General features: G+C 40.5%; 1 protein-coding gene across 4 annotated transcripts in view; it reads right to left on the reverse strand.

The window, feature by feature from the left end:
* The window catches only part of PAPSS2 (3'-phosphoadenosine 5'-phosphosulfate synthase 2), a 78,302-nt gene that overhangs the window by 28,974 nt on the left and 23,834 nt on the right, over window positions 1-25,494 (reverse strand). For 2 of the 4 annotated variants that reach the window (XM_057735290.1, XM_057735289.1), the window contains exon 2: window positions 131-248. In XM_057735290.1, the coding sequence (XP_057591273.1) occupies window positions 131-248 (118 nt within the window). Of the gene's footprint in view, window positions 1-130; window positions 249-4,952; window positions 4,991-10,719; window positions 10,851-25,494 lie in introns of those variants that run through there. The other 2 variants (XM_057735291.1, XM_057735292.1) reach the window with 2 other exon arrangements.

The following is a 25,494-nucleotide window of genomic DNA, read 5'->3' on the forward strand; positions in this document are numbered from 1 at the left end:
TCTTCCTGGAGCAGGGATCGAACCTGTGTCCCCTGCATTGGGAGGCGGATTCTTAACCACTGTGCCACCTAGGAAGTGCCACCATCAATTTTCAATTAAAAAAATATATATAGATCTCAACACGGCATACCTGTCAGCCACACAGTGCATCCTCGGAATCCACCCCTTGTTCCAACCACCTGCCCTCTCTTATTCCTGCTCACATGATGGGCCTGATACACAACATTGGTGGATTTCTGCTGGCTCTCCTACAAAACAAGGGCAAGCACAATATTCGATTAATAAAATAATAAAGCTCATATGTATACATATAATAAAATAATAAAATAACAGATTACATACATAGTCTTCCCTAACAGAAACTCCTTTTTTATAATTGGCATACAGAGTAACATTAATTAATTCTACTAATTTAGAAACAGACACTGCCTTTAAAATACCCATCACAGCCCTTTGAAAGCATAATTTGAATGAGACAATTATTGATACAATGTCTGGTTCCATGATATTTTAAAATGTGTACCTTTGGACAACCGTTAGGGGAATGTCTTTGTTTCTGTAAATGCATGTTTTTCCCAAGTGCTATGGGCATGAATTGAAAACAGCCCAAATACTCCAGCCGCTGAGGAAATACTAGGGTGAGGCTGGTAGAGCTCCACTCTCTGGAGAGCCAGGGAGAGGCCCCCATCAGAGAGTGAAGAGTTAAAGGCCATCATACCCCTCCTGCTCCCACCCAGACATAGACGTCAGCAACTTGAGAGTTTATCCCTGAAACAGGACTCCTTTTTCACAAGCACTAAAATCTGCTTCCACTTTCCCAAGGGTCAGTGTCTGAACTTCTTAATCTTTCAAAAAGCCCTGCAGAAATGGAAATGTACCAGTTATTAGTCTTGGAGGCTAACTCAAATCTCAAATGTCTTTATTTTGGCTGTAATAAAATCAGCCCCGTGAGGGCACAGATTATCTTATCCTGACCCTAAACTCTGACTGGAAGGTACATGTCTGATGAATAAAAAAGGTAAAGTGAGTCAATAAATAGTTTGTGGTGGACATTCTAAAAAATAATACGTGCATATGTCATCCCAGGGTGGGGGTTGGGTGAGCCAGGGGAACCCATAATGATGGTTAAATAAAAATGAAAAGGTTGAGAACTACCCACGTGTGTCTTTGGTATGGTAATGAAATTTCTAATGACAGATGTAATCCAAGTTGCCAAACTGTAGAAATCTATGAAGGCTTTTAAACACTGTATATGTATACCCAGCAGAGCTAAAAAAAATTCTCCAATATTCTTTGAACAAGACCCAGAGAGTCTTAGAAAACTCTGGGTCACAAGAAGGCAAATTTTATATTCTGGAGAAAATTAAATCACCTCTTTATGCCTTTCCTTTGGGAAAAACATCAAGGAGAATACAAATAAGACTGTTTGGAGGCTTATATAGATAATGGATGGGAACATGCTCTGTAAATGGCCAAGTTCCCTACAAATGTGGATGCCAACTATGACTATTCAGTGTGTGGCCCCAGCAGGAGAGGCCGGAGCCAGCTGGACCAAGACCAGGAGAACCGCTTCAAGACAGAGGAAAGAGCTCCCTGCTGGCCCGTGGGGGCGCAGAAGCGCAGTGCACACCCGTGGGGATGGGCCTGCTAGTGGGGCACAGAGCCCAGCAAAGGGGCCAGCTGGCAGGGAGCAGCTTCATCCGTGTCAGCGGGAGCCAAGGGGAAGGTGTTGAAAGCTGGGATCCGCTGGGTTAAGTTACCTAAAACTCTCCAAGGCTAGACATTCTCATCATCCATCAAACAAACTGGGTCAGAACCCAAGATTTGGAAGGGGTCGGGACATAGTAGACATCAGAGGTGGCTTGCACGAGAGGATTCATACATGGGGACTCATGAGGCTAGTCCATGAGATATTCTAGCCGTATTTCCCCTGGGTGAACAAATCCCCTGAAAGTATCCTGAGTCTGTGCTAAGTACAATTTATGGCTCTAGGATAATATTAAAATTTCCTTTCTCTCCATTTCCTTGTTAATCACTGCCATTAAATTCAAGAACACTGTGTCTTGAATTTAATGGCAAAAGTCAGTTCATCTGTTCATTCACTGATTCTTTCAGTAAATGTTTATGTAAATGAGCTCCTACTAAGTACCAGGGGCCGTACTAGGCACTGAGAGTATAGTATCAATACTAAACAGAGCAGAATTCCTGGCAACATTTTAGGGGGAAATACAGACAAAAAGATCAAGTAACTGGGCCCCTCAGGAGAGGGAGGGTCTCAGACATATTATGGCTGTTAGCATAATTGAAGCCATCTTGAGCCCTTACAGTTTCTCTTTCCTGTTCTTTTGCTGACCCTGCCCAGAACTGTACTGTAAAGTGAATCACTTCTCTGTCATCAAGAGCTTTGTAGTTAACAGATATTGTTTAATAATCATTAGAACCAGGTGACCTCTGCTCTACGCCCTGCTAGTCCCCAAACAGTGACGAAATCTTCGCTGACGTATTCCTGAAGCCCATGAAACTAGTTACAAATTCATAAACCTTGACATAGAAATGCACGTCCTGTTTCCAAGTACCCATCACCATACCCTAGGTTAATTATAAAACTGTCCCAGTCGACCCTCGGTGGTGGAGAGTACAGCTGTGAATGCTTCTGCATCATTGTCGACCAATCCAGATCCCACCTGTGAGTAGTTACTCTATAATAAACTGATCCACTGATTATGTGGAGTTACCTGCCTCATTTTTTTTGGTCTCAAGATGCCTTCTCAATTCAGTGGGCACTTTGTGTTCCCTCTGTCCTCTGACATGAAGATACATAAAGAATACCTGCAACTCAATAATAAAGAGACAACCCACTTTTTAAAAATGGGCAAAACATTTGAACAGTCACTTCACAAAGGAAGACACACAAATGGCCCATAAGCACATGAAGTGCTCAATGTCATTAGTCATGAGAGAAATGCGAATTAAAACCAAATGAGACGCTACTGATAACATGTAATGTCTGCAAGGATGTGCTCTCATATGTTGATAGTGGAGGTGTAAAGTGGTCCAACCATCTCAGAAAAAAACCTGGCAGTTTCTTATAAAACTAAACATTTACCTTCCTTATGACTCAGCAATTGCATTCACAGACATTAACTCAGAAATGAAAACTTATATCCACAAAAAGACTTGTACGAGAATATGATTAGCACCTTTTTTGGACAAAAACTGGAAATAACCAAGTGTCCATCAATAGGAAAACAGATAACAACAACAAAACAACCTCCCAAATTGTAGACTACTCTTCTGAAGGAATACTAATCAGCAATAAAAAGGAATGAGCTACTGATATATGCAACGTGGATGATAAAAAATGAAAACATTTTGCTGATTCAAAGAAGCCTTACACAAAAAAAAAAACTACAGGGACTTCTCTGGTGGCTCAGTGGTTAAGAATCCGCCTGCCAATGCAGGGGACATGGGTTCGAGCCCTGATCAGAGAAGATCCCACATGCTATGGAGCAACTAAGCCCATGTGCCACAACTACTGAGCCTGTGCTCTAAAGCCTGTGAGCCACAACTACTGAGCCCGAGTGCCACAACTACTGAGGCCCTCGCACCTACAGTCCATGCACTGCAGCAAGAGAAGCCACCACACTGAGAAGCCCATGCACCACAACGAAGAGTAGCCCCAGCTTACCACAACTAGTGAAAGTCTGTGCATAGCAATGGAGACCTGACCCAGCCAAAAATAAATACATAAATAGATAGATAAATAATTTATATATATATATATATATATATAAGCTATAAAAAACAAAAAAACTACTTGTGATTCCATTTAGATGACATCCCTCATCAGAGAAAACTAATTTGCCAAATCAGAACAGCAGTTGCCTCCGGGTGATGGCAATGCTGTTTTGTCTTGATGAGGGTTTGAGGTACGTAGGTGTTTGCATTTGCCGGATCTCACAGAATGTATACTTAAAATGGATATTTCATTACATGTAAATTTTACAACATGCAAAAAAAGAGCCATTAAAAAAAAAGTAAGCAAATAAGAAAATACCTAATAAGATTCAGATGGTGGAATGATATTGTTCAACACTGCTGCATTTGTGGAAAAGGTTTGTGAAAACATCACAGCATGTTTGACTTAAGGGGCTGCTGACCACCGGTGCAAATGAACATGCACCAGAGCTTAATTTGTCGGCAGAGGTGGGGTTTTTTTTCCCTCTCTCTTGTGGCTGTTCCTTCTCCCTGCAGGCTGAGATCCACAATAAACTCCAGGCTTTGTTAGTTTTCTGTGGAAACTTTGTTATGATCTTGTTAATTGCCTCCCCAACAAGTGCTTGGTTTTCAAAAATATCAGAGTCCACTGGAAAGAACTACTCTCTTATAGTAATGTAATAGTTCATCTCTGAACTGTTGGTTTTTATTAACTGCATCTTAATTATGAGTGTTTTTCCAGATTTTCTATCCCTCCAACAATGTTTTAAACAAACAAACAAAATCTTTTCAGATGGCCAGGTACTGGTTTTTTTGCTTGTTTGTTTCAGGAAGATATTTTGCTTCTTATTTATCTCAAATTTACCTTTGATTCTCCAAAAAGCAAACAAATAAAATAGAAGCAGATGTTTTGAAGGATATTTGAACTGCAAAGGGGCAGGGCAGCCGAAAACTCTTTTTGCTGTTGAAACCTTTCCTCCCTTCTTAAGAGCATATGGTGTTCTAAGCTTTGGAAAGAAAGTGGCTGTCAGAAAAAGGATTCTCTCTATGGAAAGCAAAGCACATGTTAAAGAGAAAATGCTTGCCTCCCTGTGTTTAGAAAAAAGCACACAGACATCTTTGGCACCTCGTCTAACACTATCACTTAGCAGGAAGTGGCCCAGAAACCACAAAGTTGGTGGCATACTTCTATTCTGGGTTCCTAAGGGGGAAAAAAAAAATGCAAAAATCCCTACCTTCTTCCAGGTCACTGACCCAGAAAAGCTCCCTTCAGCACACGCAGGAATCGCATGAGTGTAGGTTTTGGAGTCAAGCAAATATGGGTTTGACACCCTCTTTGCAACCTACTTGTTCAGTGGCCCTGGGCAAGTGATTAATATTGTTGAACGGCCATTTCCTGTTCTATAAAATGGGGCTAAGAATAGTTTCCTCATAGGGTTGCTGAAAGGATCAAATAATTTTCTATATAAACTATCAAAGAAAATACAGGACAAGGTAAGATGCTGAGGCGGATGAGGCCCAGGTGGCATTAATCTACTCTGGAGACATCATAGTACTCTGAGGCCTAAGTCACCCAGATTTCGAAGTCTTCTAAGGCTTAGGTCTGCTCTAAGGCAAGTCTGGGGATGTGGGGCTCATGATCAGGTCAGACAATGGCTAGGAGAGCACTTTGTAGGGGTGAAGCATCTCTCACACACACACACACACGCATGCACACAGGCGCACACACACGCGTGCACACACGCGCACACACACACACATGAGGAGGTTGTTGCTATTCCAATTATCATTTTCTTTGACTCAAAACCCACCCATAATACTCCACTCTGAGGTGTACCAGTTTGAAGCCTCCTCAGTCTACCCCAAAACACGCTGCTCTCCTGCTGCTGTCTCAGTCATGAACCCCTAGTCACCAGCACGAGGATGGCCTTTGCCCTCATGAGGTCAGCTGCATGAGCTGTTAGAGATGGGACTTTATCACCCAGCCCAGGGTTGCAGTGTGTGTCTCTGCCAGATCCACCCCTCACTCCCATTGGTGACTCCGAAAGGGGAGTATGGAGGAGCTTCTGGAACTCAGGCGGGGATAGGCTAGCTCATGGCAGACCTTGGTTTTGCGTGACTAGAAGAAAAGAAGCTACATGGGAAAAGGACTTCAGATGATTTCATGGTGGGGTGGGGCATCCCTGGAGCCAAATCCGAGGCTGTGTCACAGTGAGTAGGATTATGAAAGAGAGGGCACTGGAGGAAAGAGGAAGCTGGAACCTGCATTCCAGGTCCTGAGTTTCTCAATGCCCAAAGGTTTTCTGACGTGTGCATAATCAAAAACAAATAAGTGGATTTGAATTCCCTCTACACCCTCCTGCATCCCACACAGTGCAAACAAATCCAGTTTACTTCTCTGACAACTCCACTGTCACCTTTGAACTTGGCCCCTCACTGCTGTTGGGCTATGGTCTCATTGCTCTCTTCCTCATTAAAAGTGTTCCAAACCTCCCTGACCTCGGTGTGCAGTTTGAAGATTCATTTAAAGATTCATTTGCAGAAAGCAGCAACCTCAGGCTCATGGTAGGAATTCCACTCTCACAGGCATTATCTCACATATTGCTCAAAGCTGGGAGCTGCAGAGGCTGGGCCTTGTGACACATTTACAGAGCTCAAATTACTAGCTCAAGTCCCACATCTGGACGATGCAGGACACTGCCAGGCTTCCCGACTCTAAGTGCAGGTCTTACTCCTGCCCAGATAAACTAGTTTCCAGTTCCAGCTGTGTGACCTCTGTGTCACAGCTTCCTCATTGAGGACAAAATGAGATCATGCATGTTATGGCTTCTGATACTACATTAAATGTAAACAATCAAAAGATCATTCTTACTTCATTTTTATTACTTAACCTGAGTAGCTGCAAATGTTTTACAATCACAGATATTTACTTAGATGGCATTCCTTTCAGAGAATTTCCTTGGGATCTATAGCCCAAAGTGAAATGACTGAATATGAAAAGTTATGAACTATTTCGTAAGTTTCATTATGTATTATCAGTTCATTTCCCAGAAAGACAAAGCCAAATTACCAGGCTACCACAATATACCTGTTTCTAAATATTCCAATTAATCTGTTATATTTGCAATTTTAATGTTTTTTTCCCCCAGATTACTTTGTACCTATTTAGTTACTAGTGAGAATATGTGTTTTTCCATGTTTTAAGTTACTTATGATATTTATGTTTGTCTCTTTTGGTATTAAGTAACTACAATCTAGGCAATAACCTCATCCACTGTTTAAAAATGTATTTTGTGGAATTCCCTGGCAGTCCAGTGGTTAGGACTCTGAGCTTCCACCACAGGGGGTACAGATTCAATCCCTGGTTGGGGAACTAAAATCCTGCATGCCTCGTGGAGCAGCCAAAAAATATATATGTGTGTGTGTGTATATATATGTGTGTGTGTATATGTATATACACACATATTGGTTCTTTTTTCTGTATTTTGTATAGTAAAAATCTTATTAATTATAATATACACTTTTTGTTCACTTTTTTCCCTTTGATATATACTTTATTATATATCACAAAATATATTGTTTATATAATATGTTATATCATCTTAAAGGTTATTTTAAGAATATATAAAAATATTCCTGTTCTCTTTGATGTCTTCTATTTGCTCATTTATTATAGCTGAGACAAATATGCTCTTCAGACTTCTATTTTAATATGATTAAACCGTATTAATTTTTTGGATACACCTGACGTTTTAATAATGTGTCTCATGCTTACATGGGTCAATTTTATTTCTTTTCCATCATTATTATCCAGTGATCTCAAAATATATTATTATAATTTACTTCCCTATTACTTTGAAAATCCTTTAGTAGTTTGAATCTATTTCTAGCATTCTTATATATTTACAATTCCTATGTATTCATAATTTATGTATTCTTACGTATTTCTACAGAATTTATCTACTTTTAGTGTAGACATCTATGGTGCTGATAGTTGTTGCTTTGTAATAAGTTTTAAATTTTTGAGGATAAAAAGCTCTTTCTTGGGAATTTCCTGGCAGTTCAGTGGTTAGAACTCATCACTTTCATTGCCGCGGTCCAGGTTCAATCCCTGGTCAGGGAACTAAGATCCTGCAAGCCATGTGGAAAAAAAAAAAAAAGGGTCTTTCTTTAAAAATGTGTTTTTCAATTTTAGTTTGTTTTAAAACACATTTTTCCACGGAAATAAAATTATCCGTCCTGTTGAGAACATGCAATGCCTCACTGTGATTTCCCCTGCTAGTCTCACTAATTCTCAAAGAACCACAACATCATAATACAGAAAAAGAAATCATTGCCTAAAGATGTTCATAATAATATTATTTAAAATAGAAGCCATCAAAATTTCCATCAATTAAATAGCTTGTGGTGCATCCACACGCTGACTCTGCACATCTGTATTTACTGACGTAAAGCTGTATCACGTTACACGCCCAAGTGAGGAGACAGGTGCAGAGCAAATAACATTAGTCCCATTCCAAAATATATATATATAATCTCCATATGCATTGGGCTACAAAGAAAAAAGTCTGGAAATGCTACTATTAATCATCATGAGGGTCAGGTGATTCTAAGCAATTACATTTCTTCTTGTCTCTACATTCTGATTTTTCTATATCAAACTTGGAAATAAGTATATTTTTAAATATAAATAATTTCTCAACCAGAAAATGGTGAAAACAAATGGTTTGATGCTCAAAGGGTAACAGATTTGTGTACCTGATTCACAAGGTACATTATAACCAACAAACAATAGCAACATGAAACCAACAAATTAAAAAACTAAACCTTTGAGACAATGTCTCTAAAATACATAATGAAGTACAGTACACTCTAACAGGCAACTGTTAAAGTACAGCCCATTTCACTTGATCAGCAGCAGTTGTTGTTTTTGGCATACAGTTATTTCATGCAGAGAAAAAAATGCCCACAGAGAAGATATTGCGGATTTTGGAACTTGATATCACAAATGGGAAACTCTGTTCACTTTCCTATACATTCTATTTAGAAGGCAGAGTCTATGTGCCCCAGCAATCTTGGTATAACATCTGTAAACAGCCAAATAGCAAGAAGGCCATCTTACTCAACTTTGATGCAATCACTACCCACTAGACATTTAAGGTTCAACTTCAATCCTGTGGTTGTTGGTAGATAAGAAAGTTTTAACTGAAAAAGTGTCACTAAATTCAAAACTGATAATATGTTTTCAAAAGGAAACGAAAATGAAGAAAATACAGCTGTAAAGTATTCTGTGTAAAGAGAGGTTACAGATGATGGGATTTGACGTCTGAGCACACTAAATCCAATTCCACGAACACAGTTTTCACAATAAGATGTATTTACTTCATCTCATGCTAAGACTACCTCCATAAAAATCACTAACTCCACAGGGTTATACTTCATGTTAAAACTACTCTTGGAAAAAAAAAAAACTTCACCTCTTATAAGCTTCATTTATCATTCACACTTCCCAGCATAAAATTCCAAGGAGAAAGGAATTCATTTAAAATCCCCATTGTTGGAACTTCCCTCGTGGTGCAGTGGTTAAGAATCCGCCTGCCCATGCAGGGGACATGGGTTCGAGCCCTGCTCCAGGAAGATCCCACATGCCATGGAGCAACTAAGCCCGTGTGACACAACTACTGAGCCTGAGCTCTAGAGCCTGCGTGCCACAACTACTGAGCGCGTGTGTTGCAACTACTGAAGCCTGTGTGCCTAGAACCCATGCTCTGCAACAAAAGAAGCCACTGCAATGATAAGCCCGTGCACCGTGCACCACAATGAAGAACAGCCCCCGCTCACCACAACTGGAGAAAGCCCGCATGCAGCAATGAAGACCCAATGCAGGCAATAAATAAATGTTAAATAAATAATTAATTAAAAGTAAACAAACAAACAAAAAATCTACTCGAGTTAAATGGGAAATAACCATATAAGGTAGCCAATGCAAAACACCGGTTGTGAAAATGGAGACAAATGAGTTGACAAATTCCTGAAAAATCAAATTAAATCATTTGTCAAAGCAGTCACTGGGCAACACAGAAACGGTCCAAATCTGAAATTTATAAATTAAAATTTTGATCCCACAAAAGAAGTTTTAGGATGTACGTAAAATTTCTTTAAGACCCAAAATGATCATATTTCATCAATTCCCACTATGGAAGGACTTATTGAATATGCTAATGCTGCGAATGAGAAAACAATTTAAGGGGAAAATATATTCACAAGGAAGTTGATTTGACTTTTAGAAGCCACCGCTATGAAATAAACCACCGACAGATGTCAAACGACAAGAATTTGAATGCTGTGAAAAAAAGACAACCAAAAAAAAAAATAACAATAATACAAGGAGAGGGTATAGCTAAGTCTTCTTAAAAAAAATCCACACAGCTTTGCTTGTTAAAATATTTTACAGAATTGTTTTCAAAGCATCTGAGAAACATGTAAATTGTTGGAAAATTCTGGATGGCAAATTCAGACAATATGCAAGCATCGTTCAGCTGTTTACCAAGGAAACTAAAGAAGCCCCTCTTCTCATGGGATGGAACATGGTGTTAGAGGTCCTCTACATTCTAGCACCTTACAGCTAGATGGCAACCCAGAGTCCCTGCAGTAGTTAAAACGTGGCGTCATGGGGAAGGGAAGGAAAGGGATATGAACTTCCAGTGGTTGGGGAACAACTCATCTTTGGCTTTTTGATACTCTACAGGCACAAGTTTATGACACTGGAGAACTCTGACAGCATCTTCTACTTTCTGAACCATCCATTCTTCCTTCGCATATTCACAGAAGCTTCCCACCCTTCTAACACACCAGTGACTACAAGAACGTAACAGGCTCTGTGCTTTCGGTCTTTCCTCTGCTCATGCGCCCTTGAGTCTGCCCAATTTTCCTTTGACTGCAGTCTCTCATTAAACTCGCTCGCAAGAAGCTCCAGTCTCGACCCCACCCGCCGCGTCTCACCCGGGCCCCGCCTCTCCCCGAAGCTCCAGAAGAACAGGCGCGCGCAGCTCCCAGGCGCCCTCTGGGTCGGGGGTCCGCGTCCGCCTCCGCTGGGACTTCACGGCCTGGGAGCGGGAGAGTGGGGGGATCGCGAGCCCAGGAGGCGGCCCCGGGCGCTGGCCGCGCGCCCACCGCGGTGCAACGCCGGATGCGGTGAGTCCAGGTGCTGGGGTGCCAGCGCCGCCCTCCTGTCGCCCAACTGACGCCGCGGGGACAGAAAGAGGCGTGCGCCACTAGGGGTACAATTGTTAGGACTCACCAGTGTGGCAGGGCGCGCACTGGACGGACCGGGCAGGATCCCTGCTCTAGCCTGACGTTCACATTTGACAAAACAACCACGTTGTGTCCCTTCCGGTTCACCGTGAGAAAAACACCACGCGAACTCCAAGAGAGGGGCATTCTACCGAATACCTGATCAGTACTCTTCCAAAGTGTGAAGGTCATCAAAAACTAGGAGAGTCTGAGAAGCTGTCACTGTCACGAGCTTAAGGAGACATGACAACTAAATGTGATGGGGGATGGGATCCTGGAACAGAGGAAATATTTGGTAAAAATTAAGGAAATCTGAAAAAAAGTATGGACTTCAGTTAATGATAATGTGCTTTCAGTTCCTTAATTGTAACAACTGTGCCACACTAAGGTAAAAATTAATAGCAGGGTAACCTAAGTGCAGGGTGTATGGGAACTCTCTATCATCGTCTCAGTTTTCTTCTGTAAATCTAAAACTGTTCTCAAAAATAGTCTATTTTTTAAAAACATGTATTTTTACAAGATTTGACAATAAACAAAATCATGACAACCTAAACATTTCATAATCACCTGAGCTTCTGCACTGCTGGATTCTTTATCCTTCCTGATCGTATTTCTTAAAATCGCTGATTCTATTATTTTAATTCTAATTTAAGGATTAAAATTACTTGGAGTTGAGAAATCCTTTTATAAGTACACCATGGAGTAAAGAGGAAGGACAGAAAGATAAATATGTAAGACACTGATGAGTTAAATACTTAGATAAGTTGTGACATACCCACATGGTTTATGGTGACATTCTAAAATATTACAGGGACTTCCCTTGTGGTCCAGTAGTTAAGAATCCACCTTCCAATGCAGGGGACTCGGGTTTGATCTCTGGGCAGGGAACTAAGATCCCACATGCAGAGGGGCAACTAAGCCTACGCGCTGCAACTACTGAGCCCTCACTGGAGCCTGTGCGCCACAACTGGAGAGAATCCCGTGCACCGCAATGAAGAGCCCGCGTGCTGCAACTAAGACTCGACATAGCCAAACAAATAAATAAAATATTTTTTAAAATCTACAAAAATAAAAATAAAATATTATAAGTAAGATTTTGGTTTTAGAAGAAAGTGATGAAACCTAGCAGTGCCCTCTTCGGAGCCCCTTTTGTCCCTCCAAAGTGGAGGGTGAATTAATTTTCTTTCAGCCTTCCTTATGTCCCCAAACTTCCTGTATGACACCTGTAGCCCTTAATCTACCATATGGAGGGATGTGAGTAAATAAAGGAAAAGGAGGAGAAAAAAGATCTGAAACTCCTTAGGGGAGGGGGAAAAAAAAACCCTCAAAATGGCTGTTTTTTGTTTCAGAAGCAGGAAAGTGGAAGAGAAGCTATTAGATGTTTATTGCAGGGTAAAAGAGTTAATATTTTTGGATCAAAGAATCCTGAAATTGCATACTGTCCTAGAGTAGACCTAGGATGGAGAAATACGTGGCTGGAAGTCAGGGGTGCATGTGTATGGAGTTCCTTCTCAGGACCTCCAGGAGAGGGGTTCACACACCCACAGATGTTCACAAATCTTCACACCTGGACCCAAAGCCTCCTTCAGCAATTTGGATGGGGACAGCTCACACCTGCACTAAGAAGCAGGTGGAAAGATGGTGACTGAGGACAGCGGAAGTTTAGATTCCATGGTTATATTGGAGGTAGCAATATTCCTGGCACATTAGACTGGTATTTTTAAAAAACATTTCCTGATGGAGAAAGATTCTTAATGATGAAACTTTTCCAAGGCCTACGTAACTCATTTCCAAGTTAATCTTTGGAACATGACTGGTTCTTAAAATGACTCTCAGGGCTTATAGGAGCCACTGCTCTCATTCCTCTCTAATTACGTACCATCCATCTACAAGTCCTGTTTTGCAGTGGCTTCTCTTGTTGCATAGTATGGGCTCTAGGCACTCACGCTTCATTAGTTGCAGTGCGTAGGCTCAGTAGTTGTGGCTTGTAGGCTCTAGAGCACAGGCTCAGTAGTTGTGGCGCACAGGCTTAGTTGCTCCGCGGCATATGGGATCTTCCCAGCCCAGGAATTGAACCCATGTCCCCTGCATTGGCAGGCAGATTCTTAACCACTGTGCCACCAGGGAAGTCCCTGCTTGTCTTCTTAACCATGATTTGGAGTCTCTTCTTGACTGGACTGCCTTCCGCTGCCCTGAATAAATATCCCCACGGCTTGGCCGGGCATTTTGGACCTTATTCCTCGGCACAGACCCCATGAATCTTGCTCCTTCTGGTCTTCCCCAGGTTGTAAAGCATCCATCACATCCGTCCCTTGGCTCAGAACCCCTTAATAACCTTTACTTTTCTCACTTTCTCTTCCAACTGATAATCAGATAAATTTTCTAAAATACTCTTTAATCATGTTGCTTTTATATTTAAAACTTTCAATAGCTCCCCATTGAATGAAGTCCTTCCACAGAATAAAGTCCTAATTATTAGATTGGAATTTAAGGCCCTTCATTTGCAGGCTCCAGCAACCTTTTCAGTCACATTTTCTGCTCTCCACTGCAGAACGTCATTCCAAGCAGGAGGTCTTGAACATAGCTCGTTCTGGCTTTGCACCTTTTCTCATTCAGCCGATGCTACCTGGAAGAATCTCTCCATACCCTCCACCTAACCACACACTGCCTGTTCTTCAAGCAGCACAGGGAGTTCCCTGGTGGCCTATTGGTTAGGATCCTAGGCTTTCATTGCTGTGGCCGGGGTTCAACCCCTGGTTGAAGTGCTGAGATCCTGCAAGTCACGTGCCGCAGCTGAAAACAAAATCAAAAACAAAAACAAAACCAAGCAGCATAAACCCCACGGGTTCAAATCACCTTCCTTGATGCTTCTCCACTAAACTCCTGTCCCTATTAGCTCCTGTGTACTTATCTGGATGCTTTAGACTTATATTTAATGTTTTTTAGAGACTTTTATTTCAGACTTCATTTTCAGTCCTCCATGGTGGGGGCTGTAGCTTATACCACTTTGATTTCCCAACGGGGACCAGCTGAGAGGAAATAATATGGATTTTGAGGCTAGACAGTTTAGAGTCAGTTCAACTTCTGGCTCCACTAAAACCTTGAACGAGCTAAGCCTAACCTCTCCAAAGCTCACAAAATTAGGGGAACGTAATTCTTGTTAACTGTTGCAAAGATTAAAAAGAGCATGCAAATGTGAAGTATTGGACTTCCTTAAGTATTCTGTAAATATTTGTTGAATGAATAATAGAAGTTTAATCAATATTTTGTTGGATGATAGACAGATGTGGATATCATTAAACAAACTCTGGTCCTTATCAGCACATATGCTTTAGTATCAGCACTCAGTAAAATGACATATTCTGAACTGTGGTTTCAGCCACATATATGGCTAAGAAGGTTACCCTCTTCTTAAAGTGAGACCTGCCATGTCCTAAATCTTCTCACAGACGTCACTACAGAAAATAGCCAAAGTAGACCAAACCTTACAATAAACAGAACTCCCATTCACAAATGCATTTGTAAAATATTCTTTGAAATTTGTATCAAGGAACTATATATAACAATTTGTGATTATAATTCTGGTAAGTTTCCCATATTCTTTGAGAATCAATTAAGCTGATGGGACCCAACATATTTCAGTTAGTGCTGAAATCTAAGTCATTAACATTTAAATCTATAGAATATGGAACTGGACACATTTAATACATCATTTGAATAAGTTAAATGAACCACATACTCTATGAGCACATCCTCAAATGGATTATTTCACTGGTTTTTCCTCACACATACAACATAAGCAATCCAGAGATAGGCAACTAAAATGTATATTATTGTGAACTAAAAGAGCCCATCGGCTTGAAATGGTCTGAAATCAGCATTCTGAAAAGTTTACATCAAAAAGCTGTCACATGCAAACTTTGTTTACTCTCTGTTCAAGAAAAATCAAACTAAAAATTCATCTGCTACATTGCCTATATTGTGGGGCAGATTCCTAAGCATAAGAAAGGTCACTTAAACCCATCATGCTCTGGGGTAAACTGACTCATAGAACGTTAGTGTGGTCATTTCTGCCTGGCTCAAAGACTTCCTTTTATGTGTAATATTTTCATGATTCAATTAAGAGAACTCAGGAAAAGGAAATAAGATCCGAAGGCAGTCTTCCATTTAACCATCAAGGGTGGACCCAGAAACAAGGACCTACTCTATAGCACAGAGAACTGTACTCACCTATATGGGAAAAGAATCTGAAAAAGAATATATATATATATATATATAACTGAATCACTTTGCTATACACCTGAAACTAACACAGTATTGTAAATAACTATACTTCAATTTAAAAAAAAAAAAGAAAAGCGAGAAGGCTTCTTCCTCTGTAAGGAAGCACAAAGCAAAAGGCAATCGTGAAAGAACCAAATTAATGCCTTTCTCAAGACTCACTGTCATTATTAGGAGTAAAGGACACTAATCCATTGCAATATGACTTCTATGCCCAGCAGGAGGTTCAAACAGATTAAATAAATTACTGCATGTAGAGTGTTTAAAACTGCCTAATCAGTAGTCATAATGACCATCACTAACAGGATCTTCAGTGTTTATCTGACTTGATCTGCTTCCCCTGCATACTCTACTTAGTGAGTCTGCCCAGCCACAGCTACAGACTCAACCTCCCTAGCTACTCTCCCCGGACATTGCTGCTTGTCCTGGATTGACCCAAATGGAACCAAGGCAGAGGCACAGAATTTAAGCTATACAAAGCCCCCAGTCAGTTATATATTTAATCCTTAGATTGGAGATTCATGTAGAACCTGCACTAGAGTTGCCAAATCAAGGCATTGGGAGCACAAATGGAGGAGCCAAGTATCCCTAAAACAATGTCTCCCTTCCCATTTTATCCCGTTGACCATTCTTTTCTGGAAAACTCCCTCTTTCCTTAGCTTCCAAGATATCACTCTACTCCTGTGCCTCTCCACCTTCTCACCTCTCCGCCGTAGGCGCCTTCACGTCCCTTTAAATGTCAGCGTTCCTCTCCAGCACCCTTCTGTTCTTCCCCTGTGCATCCCTTAGTCCCTCTCTCCTGTTCCCAAGCCTTTGTCTACTATCAATATGGTATGGACTGCAAAATCTATCTTCAGATATTGGGTTGGCCAAAAAAGTTCATTCGGGTTTTTTAGTAATATCTTATGGAAAAACCCAAACGAACTTTCTAGCCAACCCACTATTTAAATACCTAGAGTGTGGTCCCCCAGAGCCACTGAAACTCAGCATCATGAGAAATTCATTTTCTTGTCATCACCCCTTCCTCCTTTTCCCACATTCCTCACCATTTGTAATGGCCCACACTCCCATTATTTAAGCTAGGAGACATCCTACTGCCCCCTCCCTCATTTAAAAAAAAAGAATCAATCTATCACCACGTCCTGTCAATTTTAGCTAAGAAATACCTCTCAAATCATCTCACTGTTGTTAGGTAATTACTCAGGAGAACCTCCCTGACAGCCTTCAAACTGGACTCCTCATCTCTCACCCCACCAAGCTATTATTCTCTCCTTTGCCAAACTGCCAAATTTCTCTTGCTTAAAATCCTTTGGCTTCTATGGTAAAGTCCATAGACCTCACTTTGGGGCCATGACCTCCTTTTTCAGCTTTACTTACTGCCCTTCATGGCCTTGAATTCCATGAACCAGTCCCACAAACCCCATGCACCAGTCCAGAACAAATTTTTTTCTTTCCCTGTGCTTCTGTGCTTTCACCCACATTCTCCTTGCTTGGAGTGCCCTGCTCTCAACTTGTCTGCTTACTCACTCACCAAGGTGTGGCATAAACATTGCTCTCAGGCTTTGGCTAATCTCCCCACCCACACACAGACTTAGCTTCTTCCTCTGACCCCACAGTATCCTGTTTCTACTAATAGCTCATTTCCCAAACTTACTTGAGATTCTGATATAAGACTCTGAGAGGGTATTTGTTAAAAATACAGATTCCTAGGACTCTCCCCACAAGATTCCAGGTCGTTGGGTCTGGGGTAGGGCCCAAGAACCCGTAGTTGTTTTTAAAGTGCCTCGGGTGATTTTAATGCTCAGGCAGATCTAGGAAACACTAAGGATATGAGAGAACTTATGTTAACTATGGTCACAGTAGTCCCCCCTTATCTGCTGGGAATACATTCCAAGACCCCCCGTGAACGCCTGAAATAGCAGATAGTACTGAACCCTATACACACTGTATATTTTCCTACGTTAATGGAGAGGTAGCTTATACTGCACGGACATGCTGGACAAAGGAATGACCCACATTCTGGGCAGGATGGAGCAGGACGGTGGGAGATTTCACCATGCTACTCAGAACAGTGCACAATTTAAAACCTATAATTTGTTTACTTCTAGAATTTTCCATTTAATAGTTTCACACCATGGTTCACCTTCAAAACTGAAACTGCAGAAAGTGCAACAGAGGATAAGGAGGGACTACTGTATTTGCTGACGTGTCTGTCTACTTCAGCAGATTGGGAACTCGGTATTTTGCTCTACCCATATTTGTCATGGAATCCATGTGCCTAGAATATTGTAGGAGTTTAGAATTTACTGAATGAACGTTAAGTATTTTTACCCAAGGTAATCTTTCATTCCCATGATAGTTCATAAAATGTGATTCATTATTCAAATGTCTATCACTGGCAAAGGTAGAGGGCCAGGGGCTGAGACAGTCTTGGAAGAACATGGCTGCCCAGGTGGTAGGATTGAGTGATAAGAATGTGAAACATTTTTTCAAAATCGTGGCTGAGTTACAGATTTGGAGGCAGCCAGACCTGTTAGTACTGTCTGACCAATTCAACATTATGAATGAAAACTCACAATGCAGAAAGACGGACGCTCCTGCCCCCACCCCACCTCCCTCACCTGGATGTATATTCCCTTAAAGAAGCAGAACAATACAAAGGTTAAGAGCATGGGCTCCATGTCAGAGTGACTGGTAGTGCATCCTGGTTTTTCCGGCTGCCAGCTGCGTGACCTTGAGCAAATTACTTAACCTCTCCATTCCTTCTTCTGTAGAATGGTTTTCATAACAGTTGCTGCCTTAGTGAAGTCATATGAGGATTAAATAAGAAAATGTACATAAAACAGCACAAGGCCTGGCCAGTAGTTAAGCCCTCACTAAATGTTAGCTAAAAAGAGACAAATAGTTGTTATTAATGATAATTAAAATAGTTCACTTACTCTTAAACTAATCATAATAATAATTAAGTGAATGATGATAGTAAAAATTATGAAGACTGCCCTAGTGCTTCCCTCTGTTCAGTCTTCCCTGAAACATGTAGTGTAGAAAGAAATCTGATTTCCCTCGAAACTCCACGGCATTCTCCTTCATTTTCCAGCTGTGAAACCTCTTCACACCCTGCTATTTCTAGCCCAGCACAGAGCAAACAGTGCGTGGTCCTCTTATCTAGGTGCAGAATGTGCAGTTGTGTCTATTGACTAAAGCGTAGACAAAACTAGTGCCAGTGATCAATCCCTTACCTGTCACAGAAACCTTAGATTTTCTAAAGCTTCACAAAGCACAGTAGAGTATGGCTTGTCTCCTCGTGTCTGTTTCACAGATGGCAAAATTGAGGTTCAAAGATGTGAGGTTCAAAGTGTTTTACCCAAGGTCATATAGCTGGTCACTCAGGGTCTCAAATCCAAGTCTTCTTATTCCAAGTTGAGCAATCTTTGGGGATCTTAAAAGCTCAGTTTAGAAATAAGACCATATGGAGCAAATAAGTTGTCAGAAGTTACCATGGCTTTTTGATAAAGATGTGTTTGGGGCTGGCTGACAAAGCACGAGAATGCACAAATGCTGCCCAAAAGAAGCTCTCCCCACCCCACACACACACCCCCAGAGGATACAGTCTGCGCTCTAGAAGGTGTGTGTCTTGCTTATCTCATGACATATATTCCTGACCTCCACTCCTTTCTACTTAGATCTGGCTCCTAGAAATCATCTGGGTCCTTCTGCAGATCCATTCCTGGGCTCCCTCCTCTGCAGGGAGTTTGTTCCTTCTCAGACTTCTTAGAAATCACCTTTGCTCACCTGGTTTGACTCCTTCCCACCTGCCAGCTCTGACATAGTTCAGTGATCAGGCCTCCTCTGTGGCGCCTCCTGTGTCTTTCCTCTCCTCTCTCACACTCTCCATTTTCATACTCTATACACCTGTCGGTCTGAATCCCTGAAGTTCTCCCCAGAGTTTAAGCTGTCTCTTGCTTCTGGGCCAATGCAATGCCATTCTCTTTTTTACTATTTACGTGTTGAATAAGCAATATCTACATGACTCACAAACTTTAAATATGAGGGTGAGTCAAAAATTATCCACACTCTGACTGTAGAATTTATTTTAACTTTTAGAAAAAACAGATACATCATTTTTTGACATAATCTCCTTGCTTTTCAATACACTTTGTCCATCTGTCAACAAACTTTTGTATTCCCTCATTAAAAAATGTTTTAGGCTAAGCTGCGAGCCACAAATGCACCACTGTCTTTACTTCTTCAACAGAAGTGAACCTTCATCCTCATAGGGCTGCTTTCAGGGGACCAAACAGGTGAAAGTCTGATGGAGCAAGATCAGGACCATCGGAAGATGCTTTAACATCTCAAAATGAAGTTTTTGCAGAGTGTTGACAGTATGGGCAGAAGTGTGCAGACATGCATTGTCATGCAAGATCACAACGCCCTTGGATAGCAGTCCTCTGCATTTAATCTGAAGTTTAGGCTTCAGCACAAACTTTTTGAAACCTAAGCCTTTCGTGGATTATTTCATAGGAAGAGCCATGGCTGATTTGCAAATAATTTGCTACATAACCCACTGTCACTCATCTATTCAACAGATGAGTGTCATCGTTTCACGTGTACACTCAATGTTGTCATCAGCCGTGGATGTAGACAGGCGTCTGGCTCATTCTTGATGGCTAACACTTGTGCGACTTTCCTTGAACCTCTCTATCCATTCATACACACTTCACCACAAAACATTTTCTCCATACTGCTCACAAAGTGTTTGATAAATGATGGCACCAGTTACACCCTCAGACCACAAAAAACAAATCACTACGCATTGCTCTTCTTTTGTGCAAATCACAAGTGGGGCATCCATTTTTGCTCGCACAGTTACAAGTGAACTGATGTAACACGTTCACATCTGCACAGCAGTGACTGGGGAGACAGTAGCCTTGAACGGAAAGCACTGATAAGACAGTGTGGCCAATAGAAGTTTTAATATAACCAGAGTGCAGATCATTTTTGACTCACTCTTGTATATATACACAAAAAGGTATACAGAAGAGTCTCGCTTTCACCCCCATCATCCATTTGCCCCCATCTCCACCCTCCCTACCTCTAAAAACAGGTAACCACTTTTATTAGTTTCTTGTATATCCTGTGAGTTTCTTTATGCAAATAGAAGTAAATTTTAAAACATGTATATACTATTTGTTTAACCCTCCTTTCCACACTATTACACACCTTGCTGCTTCAGATCTATGTATTTCCACATCTATGCATAGTTTCCTTATTCATTTCATGCCTGCATATTATACCATAATTTATTTAACTGGTTCCCTTTTAATAGACATTTCAAAGGCTTCCAACCTTTTACCACTATAAACAATGCAACAATTAATTACCTTGATTACTGACATGTGAATAAATGTCTATGAGATTAATTCTTAGAAATGAGATTACTAGGTCAATCAGTACTGTTTGTGACACTGATCCACATAATCACATCACTCTCCACAGATTATACCAACCTACACTTCCACCAGCGACACACGTGAGTTTCAGGTTCCCAATGGCATTGCCACAGAATGCATCATCCGGACTTTTGGATTTCTTCCAATTTGATAGATGAAAATGCTATTTCAATATGATTTTAGTTTGAATTTCTGCTATTATGAACAATGTTGTACACCTTTTATTATGTTTAAGACTGTTTGTACTTTATTTTTCAAACTTTCATTCCTACTCTTTCCCCATGTTTCTATTGCACTGTTGGTCTTTTTCTCACTGATTTAGAGGAACTCTTTACATATTAGGTGATCTTTCTATTGGCTCTTTGTTCTCTGACTTTGTGAATGGTGTTATTTATAACTTTGTTTATGGCATTGCTTGCCATACTTTTTTGTTTGTTTGTTTGTTTACTTCATTTTAACAATTGTAGTTTTTTTTTTAATTTATTTTTATTTTTATTTTTTTGGGGGGTACACCAAGTTCAATCATCTGTTTTTATACACATATCCCCGTATTCCCTCCCTTCCTTGACTCCCCCCCGCCTTGAGTCCCCCCCACCCTCCCCGCCCCAGTCCTCTAAGGCATCTTCCATCCTCGAGTTGGACTCCCTTTTTTATACAACAACTTCCCACTGACTATCTATTTTACAGTTGGTAGTATATATATGTCTGTGCTACTCTCTCGCTTCCTCTCAGTTTCCCCTTCACCCCCCGCCCCCTCCCATACCTCGAGTTCTCCAGTCCAATCTCTGTACCTGCGTCCTTGTTCTTGTCACTGAGTTCATCAGTACCATTTTTAGATTCCGTATATGTGAGTTAGCATACAATATTTGTCCTTCTCTTTCTGACTTACTTCACATACTTTTCTTTTTAATGTAGTTAAATTTATCAGTCTTTTCTTTCAATTGGAACTCCAAGTTTTCTGGTTATACTACTGCTTGGACACAGCTGGTGGGATTGAACGTGAGTACAACTTCAAGCGAGTGAGAAAAACAGAGCGCTGTTTCGGTCAGTCTCACAAGGAAGTTTGAATAAATAAGAATGGTTGGGTTTTTGTTCCTTGCAAATTTCTATAGTTCTTCAGGTTTTTCTTCTGAAGAAGAGAGAGAATATATAACCTCAATTATAAATAATATATATTTAAGGTCCTTTTAATCCTCAGATTTGAATTTATGATTATATTAAATTTTCTTGTGTGTTCTATCATTATATTTTGAAAAATAGTGAAACAAACTCTACCAATGAGCAATGAGAAGTTCCATATGCTGAATTTCCACACTGGAAAAATATTACATATTAATCAGCTTTTTTATTTAGTGCTATTACAAATGAAAGTGTTATAAAGAGTTCTAAATTCCTTGGAGGAACAATACAGATCAATAATTTTTACTTTATAGTAAGGCTCAATATTATACCTGACTAGTAGTACACACTCATTTTCCTCTTGATCAAATTCAACCCTGTCATGCAGATGCAGAGAATGGACTGGAGGACATAGGGTTGAGGGGATGGGGGGTGAAGGGGAAGCTAGGACGAAGTGAGAGAGTAGCATAGACATATCTACACTACCAACTGTAAAATAGATAGCTAGTGGGAAGTTGCTGTATAACAAAGGGAGATCAACTCCATGATGGGTGGGTGATGCCTTAGAGGGCCGGACAGGGAAAGCGGGAGGGAGTCGCGGGAGGGAGGGGATATGGGGACATATGTATAAACACAGCTGATTCACTTTGGTGTACCTCAAAAGCTGGCACAAGAGTGTAAAGCAATTATTTTCCAATAAAGAGCTTGGAAAAAAAAATTCAACCCTGTCAGAAATGTGTATTGAAGATACACGACTTATTTGATTAGAACATTAGAACAAAAGTATACGTGAAAGAAGATAGGTAGCAATATGGCCAGTAGGGTGGTGTTAAATCAGCTAATTTAGAAGGTTGCATCAAATTCAGGTAAGACTATTGTTCAACATCCCATTCAGTTATCACTTCTTTTTGAAGTGGGAGTAAATTTAGAATCTGGATCCTTTACCTGTTAGCTAGTCCTGTAAGTAAATTAACCAGTTAAAATCCAAAATAAGATAGTGTTAGTCACATTATCATGTTATATATGTGAGCTTGTGTTCCTACCTAGGTTACATGTGTCATAAATTCATTATATTCTAGATTTCTTTTATTCCTTTGATTAATTTTTTCAAAAAATGTTAATTGAGTAGCTCATTTGTGCTAGGAGCTTTGGGTACAATGGTGAAAGACACACACACAAAGCCTGCCTGAGGCTACCTCTAAGCCTAACCATCATGCAGAACATGCTCAGAAAATAATGACTGAAATTGTGCTGAAACCATATTAAAAACCTTGTTAGAGTTGCCAGATTTAACAAATAAAAATACAGTATGTCCCATGCAATATTTGGGCCATAGTTATACTAAGAAATTATTTATTGTTTATCTAAAACTCCAATTTAACTAGACATGTTGTATTTTATCTCCCACCCTACTAGGGGTTTCCTTCTTAGAAAATAAGTTCTAGCCATTTGAACACTGAAGATGTTTACCCCTGGGCCTCATTCTCTTTTTATACTCCATTTATGAAATTCTCTTTATAAATTATTTTCCAAGGAATGCCCTTCTTCTCTGGTGTCAATCAGAGGGGAAAGGATGGCTTAAAAGTCTTGGTTCCAAACTGGTAACTGCGAAAGACAACTACATTATAGAAGAACAGTATGCATTGTCTTAAGAGATTAGAGTTTTACAACTAGTTCTGAAATGTCACACATAGTATTTTTCAAAGTTTAGATAATTTTTTCCAGTAAGACCTACTATCCTATATTAAGAAATACAGCTTTCCCACATTACCTTGGAATTAGTGGTGAGCAGGTTCATTGGCTAGGGGGGTGGCTGAGATGGAATACAGAATCATGGCGGGGCAACAGAGTGTGTGGTGGGGCATGAGGACAACGACATGAAGACGCTGGGGAGAAGGGAAGGCAATTTCAGAAGTGGAGAAAGACTGAATTCAGATGTTCCTAAAGAATGTCTATCCACCAGTGAGTACAACTGCCCTTTTATTTTATTTTTTTGAAAACTGCTGCTCTCCTGGCTAGCACAGCTCACAAATTCCACAGTGGAAAGGAGTGTCTGGAAGAAAAGGATGAAGTTCTACAGAGGGCAGACTGCATATTTAACTTTTATTAAATGCCTTAAAAAAGTTGTAAAACCTAATCTACATATATACACAGTCAACTTTGTCATTTAAAAACAAAACAAAACAAAAAACAAACAAAAACAAAAAAACCTTCCATCCAGATTTGAAGGCTGTCAAAATTACCCACTATGTTCCAGAGCAGGAAACAAAGTGGATGAGCTGCCTTCCTGGGTAGAGGTTGTCTGTCCTCTGAGAGGAGGCGCAGGCCTCCTCTGTACTCTCTCCTGTCATCACACCAAAGATCCAGCAAACGTTTGCATTGTTCTAAGATGGTTGGGAAGAGAGCAGAACATCTTATTTCCTACTAATGCTACTAATGATGGAATTTGGGAGTGGGTGCTTCTGTTTATGTCCCTCCATTTCCATCCAAGAAGAGTCCAAGAACTGGCCTCCTACACACTTCCACGTACTGGGTTCCTGACCCCAAGACTAGAAAACTGTTTTTTCTTTCCAATGTTAATCTGTAGCCTCCACTTGAATGTCTCCCAGGAAGCAACAGGAAGAAAAATGTATTTGTGAAAATTTCTAAAAAAACGTAAAGTATGAACTGACATTTCTTTTCCTACAAACAGCCAGAGAAGGCTCAATACAGAGGAAAAAAAATCCTCAATATAGAAAAAAATCCTCAATATAGAAAAAACAAACAGAAAGCCTGAAACAGTCCTCAGGTTTCTTCAAATATCATGGAACCAAAACAGTTAAAGCCAGAGATGTACTAACAAAATAGATGTGCTAAACTCTCCTCTCAAGAGTCTATTCAGCTTTTAAATATATTTTTGAAGTGGGGGACCCAGCTTGAGCCCACACACAGGATTTACAGGGATTTGGACATGTCAGGTGAACTACTGGGACCACCTGGGAGAGCCCTTACTCTAATCTCAGTAAACTTGACCTAGGAACAAAGCTTTAGTCTCCGGGGAAGGGATGAGTCCATGTGTGGCCCAGTGACAGAGATTTGTCTCCTGGTCCAGCTCCCACAGGTTCACAATTGAATCATTTAAAAGGACAGAAGAAAGACAAAAAACAGATCAAAGAACTGCCTCACTAAAGAAATAGACTGAGGGTGGAGATCACATGCTCTCAGGTCAGGCAACCTGGGCTCAAGATTTGACTAGACCACAGTGGCCTCTGTGACTTGAGATAAATGAATTCTAAAGCTGCTCAAAGCCTTAGTTTCCCCCTCTGCAAAATGAACAGAATAATAGCACCTACCTCACGGGGTTGTTATAAATATTGAAAGACACCGAACTGCCATTCAACAGTAGTCTAGTAAATAATTCAAGGTGTTTCACACGATGGTAACATTACACAGCAACGAGAATGAACTATATAAAATGACAAAACAATCAAGATGGGTCTTGCAAACACAATATTGAAAGAAGTCAGACGCAAAAGGAGTACATACTCTATGACTGCATTTATCTAGAGCTTGAAAACAGGCGAAACAAATAATCCATAGCGTTCAAAGACAAGGTGGACCTCCTGGGACAGCTGACTGTGCAACTGACATGTCA

The sequence above is a fragment of the Hippopotamus amphibius genome, chromosome 5, assembly GCF_030028045.1.
Source record: "Hippopotamus amphibius kiboko isolate mHipAmp2 chromosome 5, mHipAmp2.hap2, whole genome shotgun sequence".
Classification (NCBI taxonomy): domain Eukaryota; kingdom Metazoa; phylum Chordata; class Mammalia; order Artiodactyla; family Hippopotamidae; genus Hippopotamus; species Hippopotamus amphibius.